This window comes from Poecilia reticulata, chromosome 21 (genome assembly GCF_904066995.2).
Source record: "Poecilia reticulata chromosome 21, P_reticulata-male-v2, whole genome shotgun sequence".
Classification (NCBI taxonomy): Eukaryota; Metazoa; Chordata; class Actinopteri; order Cyprinodontiformes; family Poeciliidae; genus Poecilia; species Poecilia reticulata.
In genome coordinates, this window is record NC_088850.1 from 12,546,772 (window position 1) to 12,574,638 (window position 27,867).

At 41.3% G+C, this 27,867-nt stretch overlaps 2 protein-coding genes across 5 annotated transcripts; one reads left to right on the top strand and one right to left on the bottom strand.

Moving 5' to 3' along the window:
• Nucleotides 1–205: 205 nt before the first annotated feature.
• Nucleotides 206–13,882, top strand: abcd4 (ATP-binding cassette, sub-family D (ALD), member 4). 2 transcript variants are annotated; one of them, XM_008397862.3, is made up of 19 exons: nt 206–610; nt 816–934; nt 1,168–1,295; nt 8,127–8,266; nt 8,461–8,577; nt 9,558–9,683; nt 9,948–9,998; nt 10,325–10,419; nt 10,502–10,623; nt 10,933–11,024; nt 11,112–11,201; nt 11,296–11,501; nt 11,797–11,888; nt 11,984–12,020; nt 12,325–12,386; nt 12,482–12,534; nt 12,622–12,698; nt 12,824–12,939; nt 13,401–13,882. In XM_008397862.3, exons 1-19 carry the CDS (start codon nt 570–572, stop codon nt 13,500–13,502), a joined length of 1,866 nt encoding a protein of 621 aa, XP_008396084.1. In that variant the 5' UTR covers nt 206–569; the 3' UTR covers nt 13,503–13,882. The 2 variants fall into 2 exon arrangements, with proteins under 2 accessions (XP_008396084.1, XP_008396085.1); XM_008397863.3 differs by having other exon boundaries at nt 12,337–12,386.
• On the bottom strand, nt 13,678–26,780 carry acss1 (acyl-CoA synthetase short chain family member 1). Of its 3 annotated transcripts, XM_081602506.1 has the most exons (15): nt 26,687–26,780; nt 24,934–25,235; nt 24,674–24,770; nt 24,387–24,586; nt 22,838–23,013; nt 22,447–22,599; nt 22,212–22,359; nt 20,832–20,969; nt 19,817–19,909; nt 16,106–16,218; nt 15,521–15,647; nt 15,291–15,418; nt 14,959–15,022; nt 14,288–14,409; nt 13,678–14,138 (listed from the first exon to the last, which is right to left on the bottom strand). In XM_081602506.1, exons 1-15 carry the CDS (start codon nt 26,689–26,691, stop codon nt 13,974–13,976), a joined length of 2,031 nt encoding a protein of 676 aa, XP_081458632.1. In that variant the 5' UTR covers nt 26,692–26,780; the 3' UTR covers nt 13,678–13,973. The 3 variants fall into 3 exon arrangements, 2 of the variants coding, with proteins under 2 accessions (XP_081458632.1, XP_008396082.1); XM_008397860.3 differs by lacking the exon at nt 26,687–26,780 and having other exon boundaries at nt 24,934–25,588; XR_014085602.1 differs by lacking the exons at nt 14,959–15,022; nt 26,687–26,780 and having other exon boundaries at nt 14,002–14,138; nt 24,934–25,587.
• Nucleotides 26,781–27,867: the final 1,087 nt, after the last annotated feature.

A 27,867-nucleotide genomic window follows, 5' to 3' on the forward strand; every position in this document is an offset into this window, starting at 1 on the left:
TGTTAAATTATTAATTTGCAATAATTGAAGTTATGTGTTTATTTATTATTATATTATATACCTTTATGTTTTTGTAAGCAGTTATACATATAAAAAAATTATATTTTTACTGTGCTCTTTTACTATGATATCAACAAATATTTTATATTACTATTTTCAAAAATATCATGCTAAATTTTATTTCGAAAAACCGAAGAGGAACTCGGGAACCCGGAAGTATGACCCGGTTGCTGACCAAAACATTTGCTTTCAGCAGAAGCGGAGGTTGACAGTGAAGCAGCAAGGCAGACTTAACCGGGATAAGTTAAACTTTCTTGCGAACTAACTACATAGCCTTGAAACAATAATAAGGGACACGATTTAACATCCATTTCTAGTTACGTGTTTGTAGCTGCACTTGCTAGTGGCTGTCAGTTCATTCGGATGTTGCAAATCTGTTGGTTTTTAGATTATCTGGAGCCCTGGTTGCTCTCAGGTTTGCCTGAACATTTAAGGAATATTAATTGACCTGTAAATATCCTATGTGAGCTGTGATATTGAAGGGAATTATTTCCCAGCTGCTGGTTCAGATGCCTTGCCTGGAAAAGTCAAAGGAGAAAAGGACAAATAGGTAAACCCCCCACGCCCCCCAAAAAACAAAAAAACCCTGATTTACAAGATTACGATGTAAACTGTGTGTATTTACATAGACACTAAGAGTCTATTTTATTTTATTTTTTAAATAAAGTTACATATCAGTGTTTTAGCTTTTGTAGAAGATAATCCAGAAAATCAAATTAAGATAATGTTTCATAATTTTCTTCTCAATCATTCAGACCAAAACTAGACTGGACGTTTGTCCAGAGGTTCTGCAGCATCCAGAGGGTTCTGTTCCCATCATGGTCCAGTCAAAGTGTGCTAATGTTCGGAACGCTGCTGGGTGTCTCTCTGACAGGTAGTTATGAACCCATTTGAGCAACCACAGACAGAAAGAGGAAATGAATTGCTGAAATCACACTAGTCATGTAATAGCAGAAACTTCTTGATGAACTCTTGTTCCTTTTGTGTCTGACTGCAAAAATATGCGTCCTGTTGCTGACCTTTACCTTGGGTTGAGCTGCTTTACGACTCCCTATCTGACTTGTCTTTCAGTATTGCAATGTGCTAACATCTTTTTTCTACCACCAGAGCAGCTGATCATTTACCAGGTGGGCATCCTCCCCAGTCACTTCTACAACGTGCTGGCAGACAAAGATTATTCCGGCTTCAGGAGTCTGATGGGAACAGCAATGGTGCTCATTTTGCTCAACTCCACGGTAAATTGATGTAGTAGTGATTGCCGGTTTTGTCCCCTTATCTCTCATTCCTGTGACCACATGAGAATAAAGTCACACTGATTGATTTTCCCATTAAAACCTGGAATTTGGCCCTTTGTCACCTGATCCCCTATCTTTTAAACCACCAATGGTTTGATCATTGTCTTTCAGCAGATGTTTGTTTCATGTAAATCATGTTATTGATATAAGTTAATCAGTTATATCTGTTTGTTTAAATCTTGACATATAATTCCACTTGTATTACTGAAACAAATTATTTTGTCCTTTCTCATCATACATGCTTAATTCTCTATTTTGTTAATTTATTTGTGCATTTTGTCATACAGTCATCTAGCTGTCTGTCTGAGACACCATTGTTACGGCATCAGTGGGCCCTGCCCTCTTTTTCCTTGCAGGGTTCTGCAGTCAGGCCCTGCAGGTGTTGGGTGTTCCTCTGATTGGCGTCCTGCAGCTTTAAAGCTGCTAGGCGTACAGCAGAGGGAAGGCTTTTCCCTTCCCTCTCCTCAGATCCCCACTTGGTTTGGTTTGTATCTTTTGGTTGAGTTTTGTTAGGTTTTGCATTTGCTCATTTCTGGTTATTTATAGGTTTTGCTCTAATCTATTTTGGTTTCTTATTTCAGGCATTTCTTTTTTCTTCAGGGTTATTTCTTTCATATAACTTAATAAATTCTACTTTCATTTACACATTAAATCCTTGTGTGGTCTCCATTAATGTTGCCCCATCAAACGAGCCTGGTGGACGTAACATTGTGGGGGCTCGTCCCTTCATGGTTGCCATTGTGGGAGCTAATTATGCTTGATTGGCCTCATTGGTGAGTTCAGGTTGCAGTTACATGCCCCTGACTTTGGTTTTCCTGTACTGCAGGTTATTTGGCTAGTTTAAGGAATTTTACCTTACTAGATTTTGGACATTTTTGATGTTTCATGTTTGTTGCTGGAGGTCCATGAGGATTTTTGTTGGTAGGGGAGAGAGGGTTGTGTTTTGAAAAAAGGTAAGTGCTGTCTGGTATTTGTTTGTGGCAACTTCATTTTAGATTACCCTGTTTGTTGTTTTGGTTTGTTATTTTTGGGTTGGACTCTGGGCTGAGGGCACCGCCGTGGTTTGCTGCCTGAGAGGTCTTGGCCTGGAGGGATTTGCTGCCAGCGGTATCTTGGTGCTTAAAGTGACTTGGCTCTTGGAGGAAGGCCTGAAGACTAGGCTAAGGTTAGTCAGGGTTTTTGGCACTTAGTTAGTGGTAGGAAAATGGAGGTTTGCCATTTGTTTGTACCAGTCATGCACTTCCTTGTGGTTGTTTAAACAATTGGGTATATTTTGACCTGTATTGTTTGTTTTTTTTGAAAGTGGGGTTGTTGGGTTAGTTTGGTTTGAGGATGGACGTTGTGAGTTCTTTCTTGTCTTCTCCAACATTAGAACTCTTGGAAAAGCTTACAAAGGAGCAGATTCGTCAAGTAGCTGAACACTTTAAAGTTGATCTTGAAGATGTAAAAGGATTAAGGTTACCTCCGCTAAGAAGTTTTTTAAAAGACGAACTTGTAAAACTGAATGTCTTTCCTGTCTCTCTTTCAGATGCTGATGTGACAGATGAAACTTCCCTCGGTTCAGTTTCTTTAACTGGTGCTCCAAATGAATTGTCGAGCTCAACAGTGTCTCAAGCTTCTCAATTAAAGTTTCAGTCGAATAAAACTGAGATGGAAATGCAGTTGGAGTTAGAAAAATTACGACTAGCACATGAGCTTGAGGAGAGAAAATTAGAGTTACAGGAAAAGCGGCTAGCATATGAGCTTGAGAAAAAACTAGCTTTACAGGAAAAGCAGCTAGCACAGGAACAAGAGGAGAAGAGGTTGGCACATGAGTTGGAGGTGAAGAAATTATCTTTGGAAGCTGAGCGCCTGAAGTTGAGGTCTGAGGGCAGGTTAAGTGGTGGATCTGTTAATCTGTCTCAAGGTGGTGATGGGTTTTCTGGACATAACTTGGTTAACATGTTGAAGCTGTTGCCTAAGTTTAATGAAAGAGATCCTGATGTGTTTTTCTCTTTGTTTGAGGACATGGCAGAGGACAATGACTGGAGTGATCTAGCTTGCTCCATGCTGCTGCAAAGTGTGCTTGTGGGTAAGGCCCAAGAAGCATATGTTTCATTAACTTCAGCTGAAAGAAAGGTATACACATCTGTTAAAAAAGCTGTGTTGAAAGCTTATGAATTGGTTCCTGAGCATTACAGGCAACAATTTAGGAGCTGCAGGAAAGCTGAAAAACAGTCAAACACGGATCTGGTCAGAGAACTAAACACCCAGTTTTCTCGTTGGTTATCAGCTGAAGGTGTGGATGATTTTGAATCACTTTGTGACTTGATGGTGTTGGAACAGTTCAAGAACATTATTCCAGAACGGGTGGCTATATATATCAATGAACATGAAGTAAAAACTGCTGCTAAAGCTGCCGTCTTAGCAGACGAGTATGTTCTGACCCATAAAGCTTTGAGGGTTTCTCATTTGAAAGGTGACCACAGCCTTAAGGAATTTCATTATGACCGGTTTCCTGGTAAAAATGGATTGGATCATACACTGAGATCTAAAGCAGACTTGGTTTGTAACTATTGTCGCCAGAAGGGACACTGGAAAAATGAGTGTCCTCTGAATATCAAAACTAAATCAAATAGGGGCAAACGGGATCATCGAAAACCTGTGGCTTTAGCCAGTGTTACACAGTTGCATTCAGTGGAGTCTACACCGCTACCTAAAGTTGAAAGTGTAAGACCAACTGTCTTAGCTGCACCTCTTGACTTTCAATCTTTTTCAGAACTGACTGATTCAGATCCCCAGAACTTTGTGAAGGATGTCGGACAAGATTACGCTCCTTTCATCACACATGGGTTTGTTACTCTGAATGGAAGTTCTAATAAAGTGGCTGTAAAGATTCTGCGTGACACCGGAGCATCTGAATCTTTCATCTTGGATTCTATTTTGCCATTTTCTTCATGTTCTGATACTGGTCGTAGTGTCTTAATTAGAGGTATTGGGATGGAAACTTTCTCTGTGCCTCTCCATAGGATCTATTTGCAGTCAGAACTGGTACAAGGAGAAGTGACGATAGGTGTTCGTCCTTCTTTGCCTGTGGAAGGGGTGTCTCTCATTTTAGGAAACAATCTGGCAGGTGGACGTGTGTGGCGAGATGTTGCACCTCCTCTAGTGGTCCGAGCGTCTCCATCTGTTTCCGTGTCAGACAAATGTGCTCAAGACTTCCCTGAGGCGTTTCCAGCTTGTGCAGTAACTCGTGCCATCACTCGTGCTTTGGCTGATAAGGAGGTTGAGTCTGGTAAGCCTAGTTCTGTTGAGAAGACTGCTTGTTTGCCAACTCTTCCTGTTCCTTTGTCACTCAGTGAGTTGATTGCAGCCCAACAGGAGGACACAACCTTAGCTGTCCTGTTTGACCAAGTCCAGACAGCTGAACAGGACACAAAAACGTCATGTGGGTATTTTCTACAAGCAGATCTGTTGGTACGTAAATGGTTACCCTACAGTGACAGGGATATTGTTGGTCCAATTTATCAAGTTGTTGTTCCAGTCAAGTTCAGAAACCTTGTTTTGAAAACTGCTCATGGAGAATTGTCTGGTCATTTCGGAGTCAATAAAACTTATAATAGAGTTTTACATCATTTTTATTGGCCGCGTCTGAAAAAAGATGTTGCTGCGTTTGTGAAAACCTGTCACACTTGTCAACTAACTGGAAAACCTAATCAGACGTTGAAACCAGCTCCACTTTTTCCAATACCTGCTGCTGATAAGCCTTTTGAACACTTGATCATTGACTGTGTTGGCCCACTGAGTCCTTCAAAGTCCGGATCAGTGTATTTACTGACGGTTATGTGTAAAAGCACTCGTTATCCTGCAGCATATGCTCTGAAAACCATTACAACAAAGTCGGTGGTCAAAGCTTTGTCTAACTTTATTTCAGTGTTTGGAATCCCAAAGACCATTCAGACTGACAGAGGTACCAATTTCACCTCACGCATGTTTGGTGAGATTTTGAAACAACTAGGTGTAGTCCATCAACAGAGCAGTGCTTATCATGCTCAAAGCCAGGGGGCACTAGAGCGTTTTCACCAAACCCTGAAGGCTTTGTTGAGGGCATACTGCACAGAGTTGAGTAGAGACTGGGAAGAAGGTCTGCCTTGGCTACTTCTGGCAGCTCGTGAAGTTGTACAAGAGAGCACAGGGTTCAGTCCAAATGAACTAGTGTTTGGACATCATGTGCGTGGTCCTCTTGCTATTTTAAAAACCAACTTGGAGAGGTCTGAGCCACCATCAAACCTGTTTGACTACATCAATGGTTTTCGTCGCAGACTTTTCTTGGCTGGCAAACTAGCTTCTGAGAATCTTAAAAAGGCTCAGAGGAAAATGAAGCGATGGTTTGACCAGAAAGCTGAAAATAGAGTGTTTCATCCAGGAGATAAGGTGCTTGCCTTACTTCCCATTCAGAGTTCACCTTTCCAAGCAAAGTTTTATGGTCCGTATTCTGTGTTGAGATGGGTGTCACCACAGGACTATGTGGTTTCTACCCCAGACCGTAAACGACCAACTCAGCTTTGCCATGTGAACTTATTGAAGCCTTACTTTGGTTCTACTTTGGAAGAAAAAGATGGGAAGGCAGTTGCTGCTTCTGTGAAGGCAGACTCGAGCTGCAACACAGGTTTGGATGAGGATGTGCAGACTCCAGATGACACAGTGTTCCAGCCCAGACTTAAAAACTCTGAGATGTTGTCTAACATACAGACATTATTGAGTCATTTGTCTGCAGAAAGAAGTGAGCAGTTGAAGCAGTCCATTATGGATTTTCAAGCCTTGTTCAGTGACATTCCAACATGTACCAATTTAATTGAGCATGACATAGATGTGGGAGATGCGCAACCCATCCGTCAACATTTTTATCGTGTGCCTCCTGAGAAAAGTAAGTTTTTGGAGTCAGAAATTCAGTATTTGCTGGACAATGGCCTGGCTAAACCATCTTGTTCTAGTTGGTCTTCGCCATGTTTGTTGGTTAAAAAACCTGACGGTACTTTTAGATTCTGTACTGATTATAGGAAACTGAACAGCATTACAAAGCCTGACTCTTACCCGCTTCCTCGGATGGAAGATTGTGTCGATCAGGTTGGAACTGCAAAGTATGTGAGTAAATTTGATTTGCTCAAAGGTTATTATCAAGTACCCTTGTCTGCTCGAGCCCAAGAGGTGTCTTCCTTTATTGTACCATCAGGATTATACTCTTACACTGTAATGAGTTTTGGCCTTAGGAATGCACCTGCCACTTTCCAACGGCTGATGAATAAAGTAGTGGCTGGTTTGGAAGGTTGTGCTGTCTACTTGGATGATGTAGTGGTCTTCAGTGACACCTGGATTGAACACGTGCTGCGTATCCAGAAGTTGTTTCAGTGTCTTCAGGATGCTCGCCTAACTGTGAACTTAGCTAAATGTGAGTTTGCAAGAGCTACAGTGACTTATCTGGGAAAAGTTGTTGGGCAAGGACAAGTGAAACCAGTAAGGGCAAAAGTCCAAGCCATTGATGGTTTCCCACCTCCTTCCTCAAAAAAGGAGTTGATGAGATTTCTGGGGATGGTGGGTTACTATAGAAACTTTTGTGAGAACTTTTCTACTGTAGTGGCTCCATTAACAGACCTATTGAAGGCTAAAGTCCAGTTTAGGTGGTCCTCAGCTTGTCAGAAGGCATTTGAAAATGTCAAGTTTCTCTTGAGCACTGCACCAGTCTTGTCTGCTCCAAGATTAGACCGGCCATTCCAGGTACAGGTTGACGCAAGTCAAGTGGGTGCAGGAGCCATTTTGTTGCAGACTGACGAAGGAGGAATTGACCATCCAGTGTGTTTCTTTTCTAGGAAGTTCAATCAACATCAACTTAATTATTCGACCATTGAGAAAGAGGCCTTGGCCCTTATTTGGGCCCTGCAGCACTTTGATGTGTATGTGGGTGGGGGTGCATTTCCTGTTGTGGTATATTCAGATCATAACCCTTTGACCTTTTTGCACTCTTTACAGAGCCCCAATCAGCGGTTGATGCGATGGGCCTTATTTCTACAGCCTTACAACCTTGAAATTCGGCACATTCGAGGCACTGAAAATGTGCTGGCTGATGCATTGTCTCGTGCCATTGATAGACCAGACTAGCAGGAAAAAATGTCTACAGAGGTCCTAGTGGGAACCTCTGTTTTAAGGGGGAAGGTGTTACGGCATCAGTGGGCCCTGCCCTCTTTTTCCTTGCAGGGTTCTGCAGTCAGGCCCTGCAGGTGTTGGGTGTTCCTCTGATTGGCGTCCTGCAGCTTTAAAGCTGCTAGGCGTACAGCAGAGGGAAGGCTTTTCCCTTCCCTCTCCTCAGATCCCCACTTGGTTTGGTTTGTATCTTTTGGTTGAGTTTTGTTAGGTTTTGCATTTGCTCATTTCTGGTTATTTATAGGTTTTGCTCTAATCTATTTTGGTTTCTTATTTCAGGCATTTCTTTTTTCTTCAGGGTTATTTCTTTCATATAACTTAATAAATTCTACTTTCATTTACACATTAAATCCTTGTGTGGTCTCCATTAATGTTGCCCCATCAAACGAGCCTGGTGGACGTAACACCATATTACTTTATGGTTTGCTATAAAATTGTGTGATTGTTTCATCTTTGTGAGGTCACCCTGACATGTATTTTTTTATACGTACACTTTTACACTCTTATTTGATTCCCAGCCTAACTGCAGTGTAGTGTCGCAATACTTTTATAGATTTAAACTTGCTATTTATTCATTTATTTTTTGCTTTTCAGCTTAAAAGTCTTGACCAATACATTTGCAATCAAATGTATCTCAGCTGGAGGACGACCCTGACTGAGAGCCTCCATTCGTCCTACTTCCAGGGCAGAGTTTATTACATACTAAATGTACTCCAAGAGGACATTGATAACCCGTAAGCATAGGGGTTTTCTTTTTTTCTCCTTTCCATTTCTACTACCCAAATAATTAAAATATGCATGCACAAATAAAATGTTCAGTTTTACTGTGCACAACAGTCTTGAACTGTAAATCTCAATTTCTAAATCTTTTGGCTATTAAAACTGAGTCAATTTATCTGTTTCTCTTTTGCACCTGTGTATCTCGCAGAGACCAGCGGATCAGTCAGGATGTGGAGAGGTTCTGTAAGCAGATGAGCACCATGGCCAGTCGCTTGATTGTCTCACCGTTCACAATTTCTTACTACACCTACCAATGCTTCCGCAGGTCCGTGTGCAGGAAGACGTCGCATTACTGCTACAGTATACATGTCCAACTATGAAGCTAAGATGTTGTAAACTAACATGATAGGTGCAGTTGCACTGCAGTAAAAGATGGCTGGTTTTAATTGTATGAATAATTTAAAAAAAAAACGAAAGAGAGCAGCAGAATGAGGTTGGAGAAGCTGAAATAAACGATAAACTTTTATCCAGGGTGTTAAGCCCCCCAAGGTCTAGGGGTCCAGGGGCGGTAACATAAAATGTGTCCAGAATAACAAGTGGAATGTAAAATGATAAAAGGTTTCACTAAACACCATGTATCCCAATTAATGCAAAACAAACGGGATTAACAAACTCAAGAATGTCAAGTGCAAATTAAAGTTACAAAATGTCCAAACGAGTCAACTCAAAGTAAACTCAAAATAACTCAAAAGGGAGGGGAAAAAGAACACGCAAAGGGAATGCTAAGGCTAAACACCAAGCCTCCCAAACACAAGCTTCTAGCTTGTGAAATTAAACTAGAGCAAAGTCAAAACTGCTCAACTGAACAAACAAGACCAAGTTAGTTCAAAAACTGTCCAAAGCAGTTGCAAACACCAAACAGGGGCGGCAGTTTCACAAAACCTCTTCCAACTAAAGGCCCCACTGGGGGGAATGGATTCAGGAGCCTTTAATATGGTGCAGGTGAGCGTCAACAACGTTTGATTGGCTTGCCAATCCTCTGCTGGTCCAATGGTGTAGCTGCTCTCCTGCAGCCTTCAGGCAGCCAATCAGGAAGGTGTACTCTCACCTGCATAACAAAAAGGAAGCCTGCACAGCCTCAAGAGGCCAGGGGCCGTAACACAGGGAGACATTTTTTTTTTTCACATCACATCCATCTCTGAAAATATGTCTGAACTCTATTGGTCTTGCCAAACAATGTAACAGATTCTTAATTGCATTTATGTTTCACAAAACGCCTAAAAATAAATTCCCTTTGTTTTTCAGCACCGGATGGATTGGTCCTGTGAGTATCTTTGGATATTTTGTTGTTGGAACTATTGCCAATAAAATCCTCATGGGGCCCATTGTGTCCACTCTGTTTGAGCAAGAGAAACTGGAGGGAGACTTCAGGTAACTTTCACACAAAGTGCTGTGCACACAGTGGTTCGAGCTCCTGACACACACAAGGCTTTCCCCAGTGTTTGATGTAAAGGAAGTTTCTGTGGACTTTGGCGCGGTGCCTTTTTCTTTCTAAATAACGCAGGATATGCGTCGGCTCGCAGTTTATATTTGATCTTTTTTTTTTAATCATATGTTAAAACCATTAACAATCTGTGCTATAAATGCTTCCTATTAATGCCTATGCTGAAATAAATGTGCTGATTTGTTTTCCAGATTTAAACACATGCAAATTCGTGTCAATGCAGAGTCCGCCGCCTTTTTCAGGTGAGTCCAAAATAATAATAATTTGTATCACATACGCACACAAAGCAATCAAACTCTCTATTCACTCACAGCGTCTTCATATACTGTCAGTTTCTTAGATGGTGACTCTTTTTATTTACTCAGATTTGATCTTTCAGCTTCAAGATTACGTCGGCCTTTTACGTCGTCAAACAAATACAGAAATTTGTTTGGGGATTAAAAACTAGAGTTTCACCTTAAATCAAGTCTTTAATAAATAGTTTTAGATATTTAAATCTGTGTTTCTGTGCTGAAAGACGACCAGGTATGAAACTGCATAAAAAGATCGGTCTGTGTTTCATTTTCAGAGCTGGTAAAGTGGAGCACATGAGAACTGACCGAAGGCTGCAGGCCCTGCTGCAGACCCAGAAGAGCCTCATCAACAAGGAGCTCTGGCTTTATAGTAGGAACATCAACTATTAGCACATTTCGCCTCTGGAGCATTTCAAACTTCTTCGCTTCAACTGTAACTCTTCTTGCCACAGTTGGAGTAAACACCTTTGACTACCTCGGGGGGTTCCTCAGCTACATTATAATCGCCATTCCCATCTTCACTGGTGTTTACGATGGTCTCACTCCAGGTGAACTCAGCGCACTCATCAGTAAGGTGGGCCTGTTGTTTTAAATGCTCATGCAGAGCTCTTTTCTTTTATTTCAACCTGTTATCAGCTCCTTCATGAGGAAGCAGCTGCAGAAATCAAATCTTTTGTTCCTAGTTTGTCCACTAGATGGCAGAAAAACTCTTTTCTTTCAGTCTAAGAGCCAATGCCAATATTTAGCATTTATTTCATTGCAACACATCTAATTGTCTAAGGATTTGACTTTGTGCTGCATTTTTTTCTTCTATTTAGTCAGCAAAGGTGTGATTTTTCTTTCCCTGCCTCTCCTCTTTCTCTTTCCCCTATTTTATATGCAGAACGCCTTTGTGTGCATCTACTTGATAAACGGCTTCACGCAGTTAATAGACCTGTCAACTACTCTGTCAGATGTGGCGGGATACACCCACAGGTATGACGCTGCATGTCTAACGACAGCAGGTCTTTCGTCGGTGGGATTTGGCCTCCCGCCTCTGAAGCTCTGTGTTGTTGTGGTCAGGATTGGGGAGCTGAGGGAGGCGATGGATGACATCCTTCACAAGCAGTGCGATTATGACCCCGCATCCGGGGAAAGCTACGACTTTGACAGGTCAGAGGGAGCGGTTTCACACAAACACAATGAAAGTGGGGAGCAAACCGAAGACAGCCTGCATTCGATTTTAATATAATCTCCCCCAATCCAGTGACTTTAATGTCCATGCGGGCCCTGTGGATACGGCCTTCATCCTGGACCACCTTTCGTACAAATCTCCGTACTCGGATCAGCTCCTGGTGGAGGACCTGAGTCTAAAAATCAGCCAGGGGACTCACCTGCTGGTGGTGGGGAACACAGGCACAGGGAAGACGTCCCTGCTGAGGGTCCTCAACCGTCTCTGGGAGGCACACAGCGGTGAGACGGCAGGAAGACCGCGACTGTTGTTGAACCATTAGGGTATCACAAATAACTCCGGACACAAGTGCTTGTTGTGTACCTGCTCTACGTAAATGTGATGATGCATCACTTTCAGTTGAATCAGTTACCAGCAGAGCACAGATGAATGTTTAAATAGTAACCTAAATGTATTGTTGAATACATTAGCACAAACATAAACGGACTGACAGCTCAATGTGGCACTTATATAAAACAGCGTTACAGGCTGCTGATGCAATCATTTTTTCAGGGGTTTTTTTTTCTGCGCCTTTAGGTTTTGTCCAGATGACCACATGTTTTGGTCCCAGAGGGACCCTCTTCCTACCTCAGAAACCCTACATGACCGACGGCACTCTGCGTGAGCAGGTGACGCTTTGTTTATGAATTCAAATAACAAATATACTCTTATGTGTGTGTGGGTGTGACTTGTCTTTTATTGGAGTTTTTCTTTCCTCAAACAGGTGATTTACCCGCTGAAGGATATTTACCCTGCATCAGGTATCACATATTATAATCAAACAGTTAACTATAAGACAATACAAAAACTGGTGGAAAACAAATGTTGTTTAGGAATTCAATTAAGTGATCTTTATTTATATACTGTATATTGCCATCTCATAATATGCCATCTCATGTACTCTACACAAGAATAGGGAACAAAATAATTAGTATAAAGGATTAAGAGTTTACTATAAAGCACATTTCTGGGATTGTTTCCATTTCATCAAATGCTTTCTGTCTTAGTGCTACTTCATGGTTTCTGTATTATTGTGACTAACATGAGATGATAATATTTATTAAGCCTCGTTTTCAGGGTCAGTAGATGATGATAGAATTATTCAATTCCTGGAACTAGCAGGAGTGGTGAGTAAAAGTCGTGCAGTAATAAAACGTTTCTTAGATCCTTGGGACTTTGTTTATAGACTGGTAATAAACCCCGTTTCCAATGCGTTCTGCAGTCAAACCTCTTGAAACGAACCGGTGGTCTGGATGAGAAAGTGGACTGGAACTGGTATGACCAGCAAAATAAAGTAAAAGCTATGAAAATAACAAAAATAAAAATAATCCTTTCTAATATATATTTTTTGTATTCCTGCAGGTATGATGTTCTGTCTCCAGGTGAAATGCAGCGCCTCTCCTTTGCGCGACTCTTCTACCTGCAGCCAAAATATGCAGGTGAGTTCCTCTGCAGCTCAGGTGTGGCCAGCTGCTTTTGTCTAAACCCTTTATTCTGACAATGACATACAGTGCCATTTAGAGGTAAGGAACCTTTTTTTAATTTATTTTTCTTAATCCACTAGTTTTAGACGAAGCCACCAGTGCTTTAACAGAGGAAGCAGAGGCTCAGCTGTACCGGACCTGTAAACAGCTGGGCATGACTTTGATCAGTCTGGGACACCGTAGCAGCCTTGAAAAGGTAAGCTGAATAATCATCAGGTGTACTGCAAACCTATCATTTCTTTATGCTTTGCTTCAAAACAGCCAGACCGTCTAATAATCTTTGAAGTGGCATAGGCAATTGAGTTTTTCTTTGGACCTTTGCTGCTTTTTCCATCATTTACTTTTGTCCAGCCCATTTATCCGAACACAACAGAATGTTGCTTCATTGGAGTCAAAGTCCAATGCAAACATTAAACGGCATCAAGAAAGCAAGGAAGCAGAACCAAGACCTCTCTGAGGGCAGCTAGGACAATATGGCCTCTTTAAAGTAAAAGTCAAAGAAACAGGTTAATTTTCAACACAATTTAATCAGCAGCTTAACAGGATATGTTGGTGAAAATAATGATTGCTTCATCAGGCCTTTGTGCCTTGAAATCTTTTTTGCTTTGCTCTCAATTTTGGTGCCCGCTTCGTTAACACGTCATACCGATCTTCCAGTACCACGACATGCAACTGAAGCTATGTGGAGAAGGCCGATGGGAGTTAATCAAGTTAAAAGCAACCAGTGGGACCCTCAGCCTCAGACAAGAAGCCACGTGAACCCGCTGACCTGCAGGAAACCTCAAGGTTTCTTAATAACTTATCATTCAAATCCTCTTAAACATGTTTCAATCAGTCCATGTGAGCAGTCTTGAACAACTGTTTGATTATTTTCTTATCTAAAGCAATCAAGGAATGCAGTGTTTTACTAAAAAAAGACTTGAGATTCAGAAACTGGACCCAAAAAAATGTTTTATTGTGTTAAAAATCTTATAGAAAAACACTTCTTAAGTGCATTAAAGTTATTTTTGCAATGATGTTATTCATAGCCACATCTGACGGTTTCACAGTCTTAAAATGAAGACATGTGGGTTGTTAAAAAAGATTTATATGTACAATAAAATGAAACATTTGGTCATTAAAATAATTTTTTCTTTAAAGGCACATGTGTGGTTAATGGGAATGTGCAAGTTATCCATCACAGCCTCCTTTACATTTCATCGATTTCGGGAAAGTGAACTCCCATGGCTCTTATTTACTCAAGACCTTCTCGTGGCCTTCGATGATCTCCTGGACCGCTGCCGGATCGTCCAGCGTGCTCAGGTCCCCCAAACCTTCCAGATCGCAGTCCACAACTTTGCGCAGCACGCGCCGCATGATCTTCCCCGAGCGCGTTTTAGGCAACCGTTTAGCAAACTGCGTCACAGATATGATAAGGATAAAATCTGATAAATGGGCTTCATCTGAACAAACTGCGTCACAGATATGATAAGGATAAAGAAACAGAGTGAAGCCTGTTTTAAATGGAAGCTTGTAATTTGGACCCAGCCAGAGAGATGATTTACCTGAATGAAGTCAGGACAGGCATACTTTGCGATCTTTTCAGACACCATGTTGTTCAGCTGCTTGGACAGATCCACCTCCTGCACGTCTACGCCCTTCTTCAGGACCACAAAGGCGTAAACTCCTAGCAAATCAGAATAGACGGGTATTTATATCCGTTTGTTCACTGCAAAAAAAAAACAACTCAGTTTGCATTGAGAGAAATCAAAAGTTTTAAATTTATACTCTGCAATTTAAAAATTTGATCCGACAGTTGAAGAATGTATTCTTGGTAATCTAAGACTTCCTGTTTGTCTGGTGCATGAATATCATTTGACAAAAAGACCTTCAAAATGGGAAATACAGGAGAACGTGCCATTTAAGAAATCTTTGGATTATAAAATTTTAATATTGCTGAATAACCCATATATTTTATTAACTTTCACTAAGTGAGACACATTGTATAGATTAATTACGCACAGACTTATGTTGGAAAGAATTTATTTCTGTTGGTTATCGTTTTCCACTTACAGCTAAAGAAAACATATTCAAAATTAAAACAGCGCAATTTTTAAAAACAGAAATGTGGGCTCAGCGAAAAGTAGTCTTAAGTCTGATAAACGGGCTCAATCTGAACGAATATTCTAACTTGCTGAATATGACGTGAACATGTGGAGGACACGTTAGTACTTGCCTTGACCCTTGATGTTATGAGAGTATCCAATGACTGCAGACTCAGCCACTGCACTACACTGATTCTGTCACAGACATAAAATGCAAACCTCCTTTTATATTCAGTGATTTAATAAAGCGTTTCGGAATAAAAGACATGGCTCAAAAAAATCTATGCTAACTAGGTTTGTTTTTTTCCTCTGTTTAGCAAACAAACTACCGTGACTTTGTTTTTGCTAATGCTAATCAGTGTCATTTTCTTGGGATGTTTACAGTAAATCTAAGTTAACTGGCTTCTGTTACATGTTGCCTAAATAATGTTGGTGTGCTTGAGTATATTTAAGGTGAACTGACCACTACGTCCTCTATCTCTGCTGTCCCGATCCTGTGGCCGCTGACGTTGATGACGTCATCCAGACGCCCTGTGATCTGGTAGTAGCCCTCCTGAGAACGATAGGCTCCGTCACCGGTGAAGAAGTACCCTATGGTTTGTTACAAATAGGGTTTTTATTTTCCATTTTTGATGTGAAGAATGAAAAAAAAAAGGCTGAAAATATGAGGTTGTTTGTTTCTGAACACAGTACCCGGATAAGGATGGAAGTAGGTCTCTAGGAATCTCTGGTGGTTGTTGTGGATGGTTCTTGCCATGCCGGGCCACGGCTGAGCCATACACAGAGCTCCAGATGTGTTGTTGGAAGTCAGTAACTTTCCCTGCAATAACAAAAGACGACAAATCTGTTTACGCAAAAGCAAAACGCTGAAGTGAGTTGGAAAGACGGAGGAAAAAGTTGTACTCTTAACAAATGTAACTGCAAATAATGTAAAAATCAGAGTTCACGGAGAGGTTGGGCTGCTAGTAACGCAACAGTAAGCACTGAGTGCTGAAGTTTTTTTTGTTGTTTTTTTTTTTTCCGTTTCCGCCGCGCAAGAGGAAGAAAGGTCAGCTGAAACGCGTCACTCCAACTGTCTGCACAATCTGTGGGCTGCAGGCGGCATATCAGTGTGACTGACGGCTGAGAGCAGGGTGGGTATCAAAAGTGACACAGCTGGTGGTGACTGTTTTATAATCCTTAATCTGACCTTCTCCCCGAGGCTGCTCCCACAGCCGTGCGGCATTCGCGGGGTGGGGGTAGGACACACACAGACGCACACGCTGCTAAGCGGTTCACCTCAGTGTCCATGAGCACCGGCTTGATGCCAAAGAAGGGCCTCATGGCCATCCCAGGGACGATCTCTGCGTCTGGTTCTGACGGCTTTGGGGCGATGCAGATGCCACCTGTTTCTGAGGTCAAAACAAAAAGCAAATGATAAAGTAATTTCATCGAAACCTTGTCATAGTGTAACAACTGACATCAAAATAAAAAACAAGTTTTATTCACTTTTTATTTCCAAACCTAAAGAAAATGACACGAAAGTTTGACGGTGCATTTTTATACATAAGCCGGGTTTTTGGGAGGTATTTTGATCTTTTGCAAACTTTTTCATTTAGATTTCATTTTTGTTTAATGAATAGTGACATTGTAGACTCAATAGTGTGTTTTGCACGCTTGATGTTGAATTTAAATTATTTCGTCATTGGATAAACACCAGATCACTTGTATATTAACACCATTGATTTGAAAGGTATGCTTCCTTTTTACTTGCACAAAGATAACACACTTAGATAAGTCAAACTAACTACAGCATTATAACCCAATCATACAACCTAATTTTTGTCAGTTGTAGCAAAGGTACTTTAAATACTACAATAATTATTAGATTTATGGGGTTCCTCTGGGTTTAATGTTCGGGCCACTGTTATTTTTATCATTTAAAATGTTCTCTAATGTCTAATGATTTAATGTTTGGGCCACTTTTAATTGAGTTATTTTCACTCTAAATCAAATCATCATTTAAATACTATTCTTTCTTTAAACATTGGATCCATAAAACCTTAACAAGCATTCACCCAATATTTTATATTTTAACTAGTTTAGCAATGTTAGATTGCTAAACTATTTAAGCAATCTAATCTGTCAGACAAATTAACAATCACAGCTAATGTGTGATGAAACTATCCATCCATCCATCCATTTTCTTGCACCCTTTTTCCCTCAGTGGGGTCGGGAGGGGTGCTGGTGCCCATCTCCAGCCAACGTTTCGGGCGAGAGGCGGGGTACACCCTGGACAGGTCGCCAGTCTGTCGCAGGGCAACACAGAGACACGAGACACACAGGACACACAACCATGCACACACACTCTCACACCTAGGGGCAATTTGGAGAGGCCAATTAACCTGACAGTCATGTTTTTGGACTGTGGGAGGAAACCGGAGTACCCGGAGAAAACCCACGCAACGCACAGGGAGAACATGCAAACTCCATGCAGAAAGACCCCAGGCCGGGAATCGAACCCAGAACCTTCTTGCTGCAAGGCAACAGCTCTACCAACTGCGCCACTGTGCAGCCGTGATGAAACTAGTGCAGTACTTTATATTTTGGTGTTCACATGTAAAATGTTAACAAAAGCTAAGTCTGATCTATTTATCTCTCTTTTTTATTTATCACATTTGTGCCGTTCCGCGAACACTTTTACATGACATCTTTATCACTACAGTTAATTACACTAAAAATACAAATTGAGAGTAGGCTGTGTATGCCGAATGTCACACGGGAATAAAGGCAAAACAAGGAACGGATGGAGCTGAGTAATGTTTTGTGACTCCCGGCATAAGGCTTTCTCATGACTCCAGATGCAGATTGTGGTATTAGCATCATACTAAGTAAATTAAATGCAATTAGAGCCTCCCAGGCCTCATGGGCTCTGGTAATCCACCTACTGGTGGCACCAGTGGTAGCGACAGCAGAGGGGGCTGCTCTAAAGTAGGACACAACAGATGATGCCACAATGGCATTAGACTTGTGCGTTGTTCTCGTTGACTGTAACTCTGAGACTTGTGCTCAAAACTGTCTCCCAGGAGTAAATTCATGTTTCACTACCTTTCTGGTGGTGACTGTTTTATAATCCTTTAAATGCCGACTATAAATAAATCTTTTTTTGTTTGTTTAAAGCTTGGAAACGAACAGAGACCCCCTCGACTGACTTCCACCTAAAACGATTTGCTGTTTGAGACGTCCGTGCCCTTTCACCCTCTCACCTCCCCTGCCCTTGGTGATCCGACACTCGACTCGGATGCCAGCAGAGGATAAAAATCTAATTTTTCTCTACTAAACAGGCTACTTGCTGCCTGATCAACCAAATGTCATTTATGAATAATGCCACTTAGCCATAATTGAAAACATTAGTTCGGAAAAAAAATACCATAACAACATAATCCTTTTTGCAGAAGTAGGGTATTTGGGTCATATCTGTGTCTCTGATTCTTAAGCTCATGATGCTCTAATGTTTCATTATCATCAGTGGTAATAGGTTTTCTACCATTTGCATGTTAATTACCACGGGTGTGCGCCATTTGCTTATATTACTCGATCTGATTAGGGTGAAACACATAGTGTCAGATGGGTTCAGCAAAGTTTACTTTATTAGCAAAATCCGATGATTTACAGCATGCTGACATCATAAGCTAATGTTGTGGAAGCATGGAGGCTGTTTTCTTGCGACATTAAAGTTGAAAACATATTCTAGAAGGTTTTCTTGTGTCAGACCAAGTGGAATCCCTGTAGTGTGTTTACGTCACTTCCTTTTTACAGTACTATGAAACAGAACTTACTCCCTTACAGATTTCTTGTTTTTTTATATATTCTTCCTAATTCATGGTTTAGCAGTGATTAACCACACTTTGAGTTACATTTCCTCAGCTACACCCAGACCCAATGATTGCTAGGCCTAGGAAAATAAGAAAGCACTTGTCTGACAGCATGAGGTGGGATCAAAAAGCAACACATCATGCCCTGATCTGAAGAAATTTAAGGACAGGTGAAAAAAAAAAAAATGTCAGTCTTCATTTGTTGACTCCAGCGAGTCACAGCAACAACACAAATGGAGACAACGTGGAATAGCGGTGAACCTTCCCAGCCGTGTGTAGCCTCCAAGTTATTCCGAGAACGCAAAGAAAGACTCATCCAGAACGTCACAAAACAAGCTCAGAATAAAAGAAACTGCCCTGCAGGCCTCACTTGCCTCAGGAAAAGTAAGTGTTCATGAATGAACAATAGAAAGAGGACAAAAGCCAAAACCATTGCTGACCCAAACAAGGCGCAGAAGAAGTTTAGAAGAACACATTTGCACAGCTGATTGCTATAACAGCCTTTGTGTTTACATGCACACACGTTATGTAACAGTCCCCGTTTGGCGAACAAAGCTGACGGCTTTTCCCTTTAAGATGGACTGCTTCTGTGCAGACGTGGCCTCTTTTGAGGAGGAGTTTGTGAGGCTAGCTTCTCCTCCAATGAGGAAGATGGTACTATTAGACTCCCAGGATCTGACATTAACACATTTATAGATTCCTCTGACATTTACCTGACAAGACACTGTACAAATAACAGCACACAAGTAGCAGACTGAAGTCAAGCTTAAAAATATACCACATGGTCCACTTATTTGAGTGTTGACACCTGATGATCCCGACACAGCAAATAAAACTCTTCTCTGCTCAAATGTAAAAAAATAAAAATCTTTGTTTTTTCTGTTTTATTAATGAAATGATAATGTAGTTTTGTGAAATAGGATCCGACTCAGGTCTCTGTTTTTCTGAGATGACAGATCAGCCATCATGGCTGCTAATGAGATGAAGATGATTATGTCAAAATAGCCTCAAACGCTTATTGACGATGTTTTAATTGTAGGTCAAACAAGCTGTGAGATATGAGGTTTTTTTTTTTTTTTGCTTTAAAGTTGGGTAACTTTCTACAAAATTTTAGATTACAGGATCTGTATCTTACCGGTTTGCCACCAGGTGTCCACTACAGGACAGCGTCCTTCCCCGACCACCCTGTTGTACCACTCCCACGCTTCTGTGTTGATCGGCTCACCCACTGCAGACACAAACACCATCAGTTACGTATTATGTCATTATACGTCGTTATTAGCGCGGAGCCATTTTAATCTCATGTATTTGTAGATTTCCTCTGGATGTACAAAACAACTGCTTTGCTGATAAGTTAGACTTGAGGGCAAATAATAATCGGTTCATAGGTTTTTAATAATTACAGGCTGATGATTAACAGTTACAGGGTACTTAAGGAGAGCAAAAAATCCAAAATGAAGCCAAAAAGCTTTTATCCACAACCCATAGTGACTCCAAGTTAGTAATAATATAAATATAACTGTATGGCTGATGCTAGAAAACTGGTAATGTGCAGTAGAAACAGCGTGACCTTCCTAAGAAATGTGAACGTGAACCTGCGTTCCCTGCAGTTGTTTCGCGTTTGCCATCATGCAGTCTTGTCCAGTGCAACTCTGTGAAAAACACCTACAGTTTTTTTTTTTACACATAAACACAGAAAACTGGGACAAAGGTGAAAGTCGTTCAGGTCGAGGCTTCGTTTCTTTCTCGGCTCTCTGCCAACCCCAGTTTGGTTTTCAGTAAACCTCAAGCCTGCATCAGCCTCTGTTTGTTCTTTCAGGGCAATTTGCAGCCTGACTGGTGAGGAAAGAAGGACATCATGTGATTTTCCACTCTGTGCTTGACAGCAGTCATCTTGCTAAAAGTGCTGTAATAAATACATGTTCACTTTTTTGTTATTATTAGCAGAGCAGTTGAATACAAACAAAACAAATCCTGTTTACATTGCAGAAGCTGAGAATCCGTGATGTTCCATAAATTAAAGACATTTACTAAAGAGCAGGCAGATTAAAAAAAAAAAGACTTGCTACAAGTCCAACCTAAAAAAGATGAAAGCTGGACAAAAAAAACCAAAAGTCTTTTCCCGCTTCGGAGCAAAGTGTTTCACGTACCAGAGCCGAGTGTGGTGAGGGAAGAGCGGTCGTACTTCTTCACCCACTGGTCTCCGTATCTGATCAGGAGGCGGATGGCGGTGGGAGCTCCGTAAAACTGGTTGATCCTCAGCCTCTCCACCATGTCCCAGTACCTCCCTGTGAACCAGACCTTTACATGTTATAGGATACAAATAATTCCACCAGCAGTGTCCTTCTTGCACTTTATTTATTTTAAAATTACACACTTTTCTAACTTGGATGTGTGAGTGCAAAATATTACCCTTGTAGCTACTTGAATGGTAGCTTCAATAATTAAGCAACACAATGAGGTATTTGATATGTTTATTAGAGTATAGTAACATTTCACTCAGGATTAACTTTTTGACTTGGTGGTGGTGTGTCCCAAACCGAACGCATTTTTTAAAAGCAGTTTCTGAAATCTGGAACTCCGGTTTGTAAAATCATGCTGCAGTTTTAGTTCTTTGTTTTACATTTTAGACCCATTTTAAAGTCGCAGGACCAGTTTAACAGTAGTGAGATGTGCTTTCAGTCAGTAAGTCAAAAACCAAAATACTGGTGGTTTAAATGTTAAAATCAAGGTGAGGTGTGGTCAAACACAGAAAAAAAACATAATTTCTACTAATTTGATTTACTAAGATGATATTTTTTCTTCAATTGATTAAATTCAGGACATTTAAATATCAAGTATTAACCGTTAACCTGTTTTAGTAGCAGTTTTGTTATATACACACCTCACAGTTGTGGATCAATGCAGTACTAAGATAGCATCTGGGCCATCTCACTGCTTTCACTGCATCTGGTCAAACATAGATCACCTTTATTTGAAAATATAAAACTGTTGGTCTTTTTAAATAAAAAGTGCAGCATATTAGATTAAAAGCATATGATTTGGGAACTTTGTATATTTATTTTGTTTGTAAAGCCTCCAAAAATAGCCACACATATACACAAATACAGTTTAACCTGAATTTAAAGTTGTTTGCATTTTTATTCATATTTAAGTGAGTGTGAAAGTCAATAGCTAGAATACTAATGGGTAAAACTAAGATTTGAGTAAGAGAATTATAGGTTAATCATGTCAAATTAATAAATCAAGGTGAAAACAACTAAGTTTATTAAGTTGTGTTCAACTTTTGTTCTTTAGAAAAGAAAAATAGGGAACAAAACTGGAAAAACAAACGTTTGCCAACTTCATTTCCTTTTTTCCAAAGCTAGCCAGATCTGGAAAGTGATCAATAGGCTAGAATAGAAACAACCTTTTATTGTCCCACAAAGGGGAAATTCAAAGAGGATCTCATAGTTTTCCCAAACTTTTCAAGGCTGTGCAGAAACTCTGTACCAATTTTAAACTTAAAACATTATTTTAGAATTCAAAACCTGGGTCGGGATACACCGGAGTGCTCTCAAACAGAACGGTGGTCCCTCCATTGGCCAGGGGCCCGTACACCGTGTAACTGTGTCCAGTAATCCAGCCTATATCTGCCACACAGCCGAACACGTCCCCATCGTGGTAGCCGAAGACGTACTGGACACGAACCGGAGGGAGAAGACAAGTTAAACGTTATGTCGTAGAGACGGATCAGCAGTTTGTGTTTGTGGGATCGCTGCTCACCCTGTGTGTGAGAGCGGCATACAGCAGGTATCCAGCTTGCGTGTGGACCAGGCCTTTGGGCTTCCCCGTGCTGCCAGATGTGTACAACAGGAACAGGACATCCTCGCTGTCCATGGCAGCCGGCTCACACACCACGTCCTCCTTCAGCATCTCCTGAGCAGAGAACAGTGAGGTCGCGACGGGGTCAGGAACGTGACCTTATCGCAACAGTTCAGGAGGCAGCGCCTGGTTTCATCACATCAAAGTGAGCAGACGGGAGTTTGCTCAGCTGTTCCACGTTCGATTTTTTTTTTTTTTCAGACAATTCCCCGAAAGCCTTTTCTAAAACACGACATCTTACTTTATGAACATCGTATCCTGAAAACACACAGTCAGCCAGTCAGGCTCTGACCTCCTCCAAGGCGATGTCCCTGTCCGCCATCTCGACTCTTTTTTCAGTTCTCATGGCCACAAACACCTGCCGGACAGTCGGACAGCTCTGGACGGCTGCGTCCACCGTCCTCTTGAGCTCTGTGATCTTCCCGCCCCGGACGCCCTGGTTCACGGTGATGACGGTGCTGGACTGAGCTACAGACAACGCAGGGAAGGAGAAGTAAAGAAACAACTGCACAAAAATAACAATTCAGTTAACAAACTAGCGTAATGTGATGAATGTCACCTCTGCTATCTAAACTGAGCTTTAGCACATCTCACACAACCCTTTTAAAACCCAGCCTGAGATGCCTGCTCCCCACCTGGCTGGGGTTTCTGGAACAACTGAGACAAATTGATGGGGTTGGAGATGATGCCCTGCTGTTGCGCCTCTTTTAGACGAGTTAACAAGTAAGTGTGAAGTGGGAGGTTGCTTCATTGTCAGCTGCAGCGCCTCTCTCACTCTGCTGGTTTCGCTGCGTCTACTTTATTGACGGAAGCACACATCATTACAGGGCTTGGCCAGCTCAAGTGGGTCATTGTGAATAACCAGAGGGGACTTTAAAAGGGGCCCGTCTCTGCAGCCATACCATAAAAATCCTAAAAAAAAAGGCTTTTGTTAAGACTTTTCTTTTATATCCTATCCAAACATCCCGAGTACTAATTTGCTGATTTTTATCTTTCAGCTGGGTTTTTATATAAAATTCTGCAGTTCTTCATATTTTTTAGGAAAATAATGAATGTGTGCCTTTAACACAAGAAGTTAAATAAATGGCTTATGTTGCATTTTTTGTAAAAATGAGTCCACGTGGAAGACTGTTTTTAGTTTATCTGGGCATAACTTTAACAACTGACCATGTCCACAGTGTCGCAGGCATGTATTCCTGCATTCCTTTATAATCTGCATGTAGAAATGTTATAATCTAAACTGCTTTACACGATATGGAATTACAAAATAAGTTTGATCATGGCTAACTACAACCCCACATCATAGATGTAGTCGGAGAGTAAAAAAAGACAAATTGACTTTGTAGGTGTGAATTCAAATATTTGCAAAACGTTTCAGATTTTTTCCCTAGTAAAAATGTTGAATGACTTAAAATTTTCCTATATTTCAGTCATTCATTTAAGCAAAACAACGTACTATTATTTTTTACACATTGTAATGTTTGACTTTGGACTTCATATTGTTATTTAAAACTTCTAAAATATTGCTTTTAACACTTATAAGGTTTGATCATTAATGAAACAAGAAAAGGCCGTAAGAAATCAAGGCATTTTTATAGAGTTCTAACATTCATTCACATTTATAGATGCACCTTCCTCTCATTTTTCATGGTGCAATGTCCCTCTGTTAGAGATAATAAAAGACTCTGTTTGAGCAGCAAGATGATCCCAACTCTGTTATGACAGTGAAGTACTCATGACTACAGGAAGCTAAAACAAAACTCAGTTGATTATAGACAACCCTGAGATCAGCTGTTTGTTGTGTAAGGTAGATCTAACCCGGCACAACCTGCACAGCTCACCGTCTCTTATGCGCTCTGCCAGGGCTTCTGAACTGAAGCCTGCAAACACCACATTGTGAGCAGCACCGATCCGGGCACAGGCCAGCATGGACGCCACAGCCAGAGGGCAGGTGGGCATGTAGATGGTGACGCAGTCCCCCTTCTTTACGCCGTGCCGCCTCAACAGGTTCCCCAAGCGGCAAGTCATTTCCAGTAGCTCCCTTACAAAGATAAAGGTGAGTCACACATTTATTTTATTTTAACCGAAAAGAAAAGATCGTGACCTTGTATGATTCCAACATCCTCACCTGTATGTGTACCTGACCTCTGACCCCCGCTCATCCCTCTCCCAGATCAGGGCCACCCTCTCTGGACAGGTGTGCACATGGCGGTCCAAGCAGTTCACTGTACATGACGTGCACAACGTAAACAAAGCAGCGTTAAACCACGTGATGCGTTCAGGGCGCACATTGTTATCAGTTTGTCATCTTGTGTAAAACTGTAAAACAAGGGGTCGACACGCTTTCGACGTGTCTCGCTTTCAGCTAAAACGTGAACATAATCTCACCGGAGACGTTCAGCTTTCCGCCCTCGAACCACTTAATCCTCCCTTGGCTCAGATCGCAGTCCTGCACAGCGTCGAAAGGTCGGATCCAGTTCAGCCTCTGGCGGGCCACGGCGGCCCAGAAGTTCTCGCTGTGGGAGACCGAGTAGTCGTGCAGAGCGTCGCGGCCAGAAACGCCCTCGAAGCCCGCAGACTCCGGCATGAAGGCCGCCGAGTTCCAGCTGCTCCTGCCGCGGCGCAAAACATGAAGAAAAGATGCCGAGACGCCACGTCTGATGGAGGCAGCCACATACTTCGTAGTGCATCTGCAGGGAAGCCACATAGTGTTGCCTGAAATCAGTCCGAGCTGTGCAAAGAAAGCGTGCAAATCATTTCCGCAAAAGGAGAAAAGTTTTATGATGAAAGGTTGGAAATGTTGCGCTCGCTGTTTTTGCGCTGGAAATCTTGGAAAGTCCTGAGAGGAAGGGCTTGATGAGTTAAAGGGCGGTCACTAAGAGGAAAAAAAAAGAAAAAGAAGAAAAAAAAAACAATCTGCCGACACTTTGTTCCTTCGAAGAAAAATACTAAATTGTATGCAAAATGCAATGAATGTTGTGCTCCTTTCACATTAAATCACTGGTCGAATTAATATCAAAACATTTCAAAGATGATCAGAACTAATATCCATGTAACAACTTGCATGTAAAGCGTGTGTCAGTGTTTGAGCAATAAAGGTGTGGCCATAACTTGTAAGACAGCCTCTCAGTGAAGTTTATTGGCTGTAAAAAAGACTCATTGCATGAAGAGGACAGGTTGTTCATATCAGACAAGCAGCTGTGTTATGGGCTAAACACATACAGGCAAGGGCGTAGGAAGTTTATCATTGGGGCGGGGGACACATATGGGAACCCTGACAGATCTGTAAATAGATAGAGCAATAATGTCAAATAATAGTGTCATCAACACGTTACTCTAATCGGACCCCTTGTAACGCATAATCTAACGCGTTACTATCCAATAATCAGATTAAAATTAGGTATCCAAGTTACTGTGTGTTGCTATATTTGTATTTTTTTTAGTAAACACATATTGTTTCTTTCTTCTTTTTCCTTGGGGATTTACGTTTCATGTGTAAAACCAGCGACACAAACGTAAACGATGGAGGGGAAAAGAGATGTACATTTTCTAGCTGATGGATTTTTCAGAGTACGTTATTTCTTCAAAGTAACTATGCCATCCCTGGTAATAAACGAACTAAATAATTTTTATATTTTCACACCCTGAAACTCCACCTGACTCTCCTATGTCTTCCCTGATCTGCTCTTCTTATAATAAAATAGTTTAGTTTATTTAAAAATTAAAACCAGTTAATGCTCAATAAACTAATTGAAGACCACACCAGAGTTTCCTCGGTCTCTTCACCTTTCTTCAAGCTAGCTTCACTATTCTAGCACTGCCATTCTCCTGAATATCTAATGTAATACATGTTAAGTCATAGAGTATGACCAGGTGTTGTGTAGCCATTGCTCACACTGACATTACACTAAGTAACAAGAAAAAAAGGCTAATTTTGCTTCCGTTTCATTTCCTTGTGATGAAATAAAACATTGTTGCTAAGTTTTTAGACAAAGTTAGCAGTAAAATATTAGACGTGTGACTATTCCAGAATTAAAACGACTTAAAAAAAAAAGTTTTGGTTCTATTTATGAAAGTAAACTGACAACAAGATGTTATAAACAAGCGATATTCATGGCAATATTCCCGACAAACCGTTTACCTCATTCAAACTTAGTTTCTAACTCCCGCTGCCTCCTAAACTCTCTGAGCCTTTCAGAGGAGGGAGGGGGAGCAGGAAGCGCTGTGCTGAAGGGGCTGTGGTGCGCCTTCAAAATAAAAGCACGAGAGCGGAAAATTTTAAAATAAAATATTTTTTGCAACTGCGGTGAAATTGTTGGGGGGGGGGGATGGAGGAGGACAAATGCGCCTGCCTCCAATATTGGGGAGCACGTCCCCCCCGCAACTCCCTCAGTTCCTGCGCCTATGCATACAGGTCTCAGCCAGCAGTATTTCTGAAATGGGGGTTAGTAACTCAATTACTGCACTGGGAAAGGAGGTAGTACTTTTCAAAATGTGTCTTGAGGAGGGTTGTAAAAAAAAAATTATGTTTGGCATGTATTGCATGGACTTCTGTAAACAGAAAATGTATTGTTTTGTTGACAAAAAATCAAAAAAGCGTTTCAATCCAGAACATGTTGAAGGGATGTGTGACTCATTAGCAACATGGTAAAACAACAGTTCCCCTGGTCCTTCATGCCCTGTCCACTCTGAGACTAGATTAGGTGCATCTGCACAGACATTTTGTCATTTAGGTTTTGCGTCCAATGGACTGAACTTATATAGCACTTTTCCAGTGATTTTGACCACTCAAAGCGCTACACTAGAGTCACATTCACACACATTTATACACCGATACGCAGCTTGGTGTTAAGTGCCTTGCCCAGGGAGGCATTGACATGTGGCAGGAGGAAGCTGGAATTGAACCTACAATCTTCTAATTGCAAGACATCTACTTAACCCACACAGCCACAGTCACCAATGGCAAAAGGCTGGTCTCATGTTTCTGTGTGTACATGTGAGTCATCTGTTTTGAACCAATGATCCACATCTCTCTGCTTGCTGTGTTACAGCACCATCACTTGGCCAGAGTACTTTCTGTGACGATGCGTCCCATTGTACGAACGCACATTTTTTATTAATCGTTTACCAGAATTTCCCATGTTTGTCTCCAGCCTAGATGTTTACCTATTGCTACATAACTGTGTGAACTAAATGGGTCCTCAACTGGCATCTGCTTATCTTGATGGTATGCAGAGGAGATAATGCAGTCATCTGAATGACGTGGGCTGAAATATTTAAAACCTGCAGGACTTTGGACTCTGAAGACTAGGGTTGGAGGGA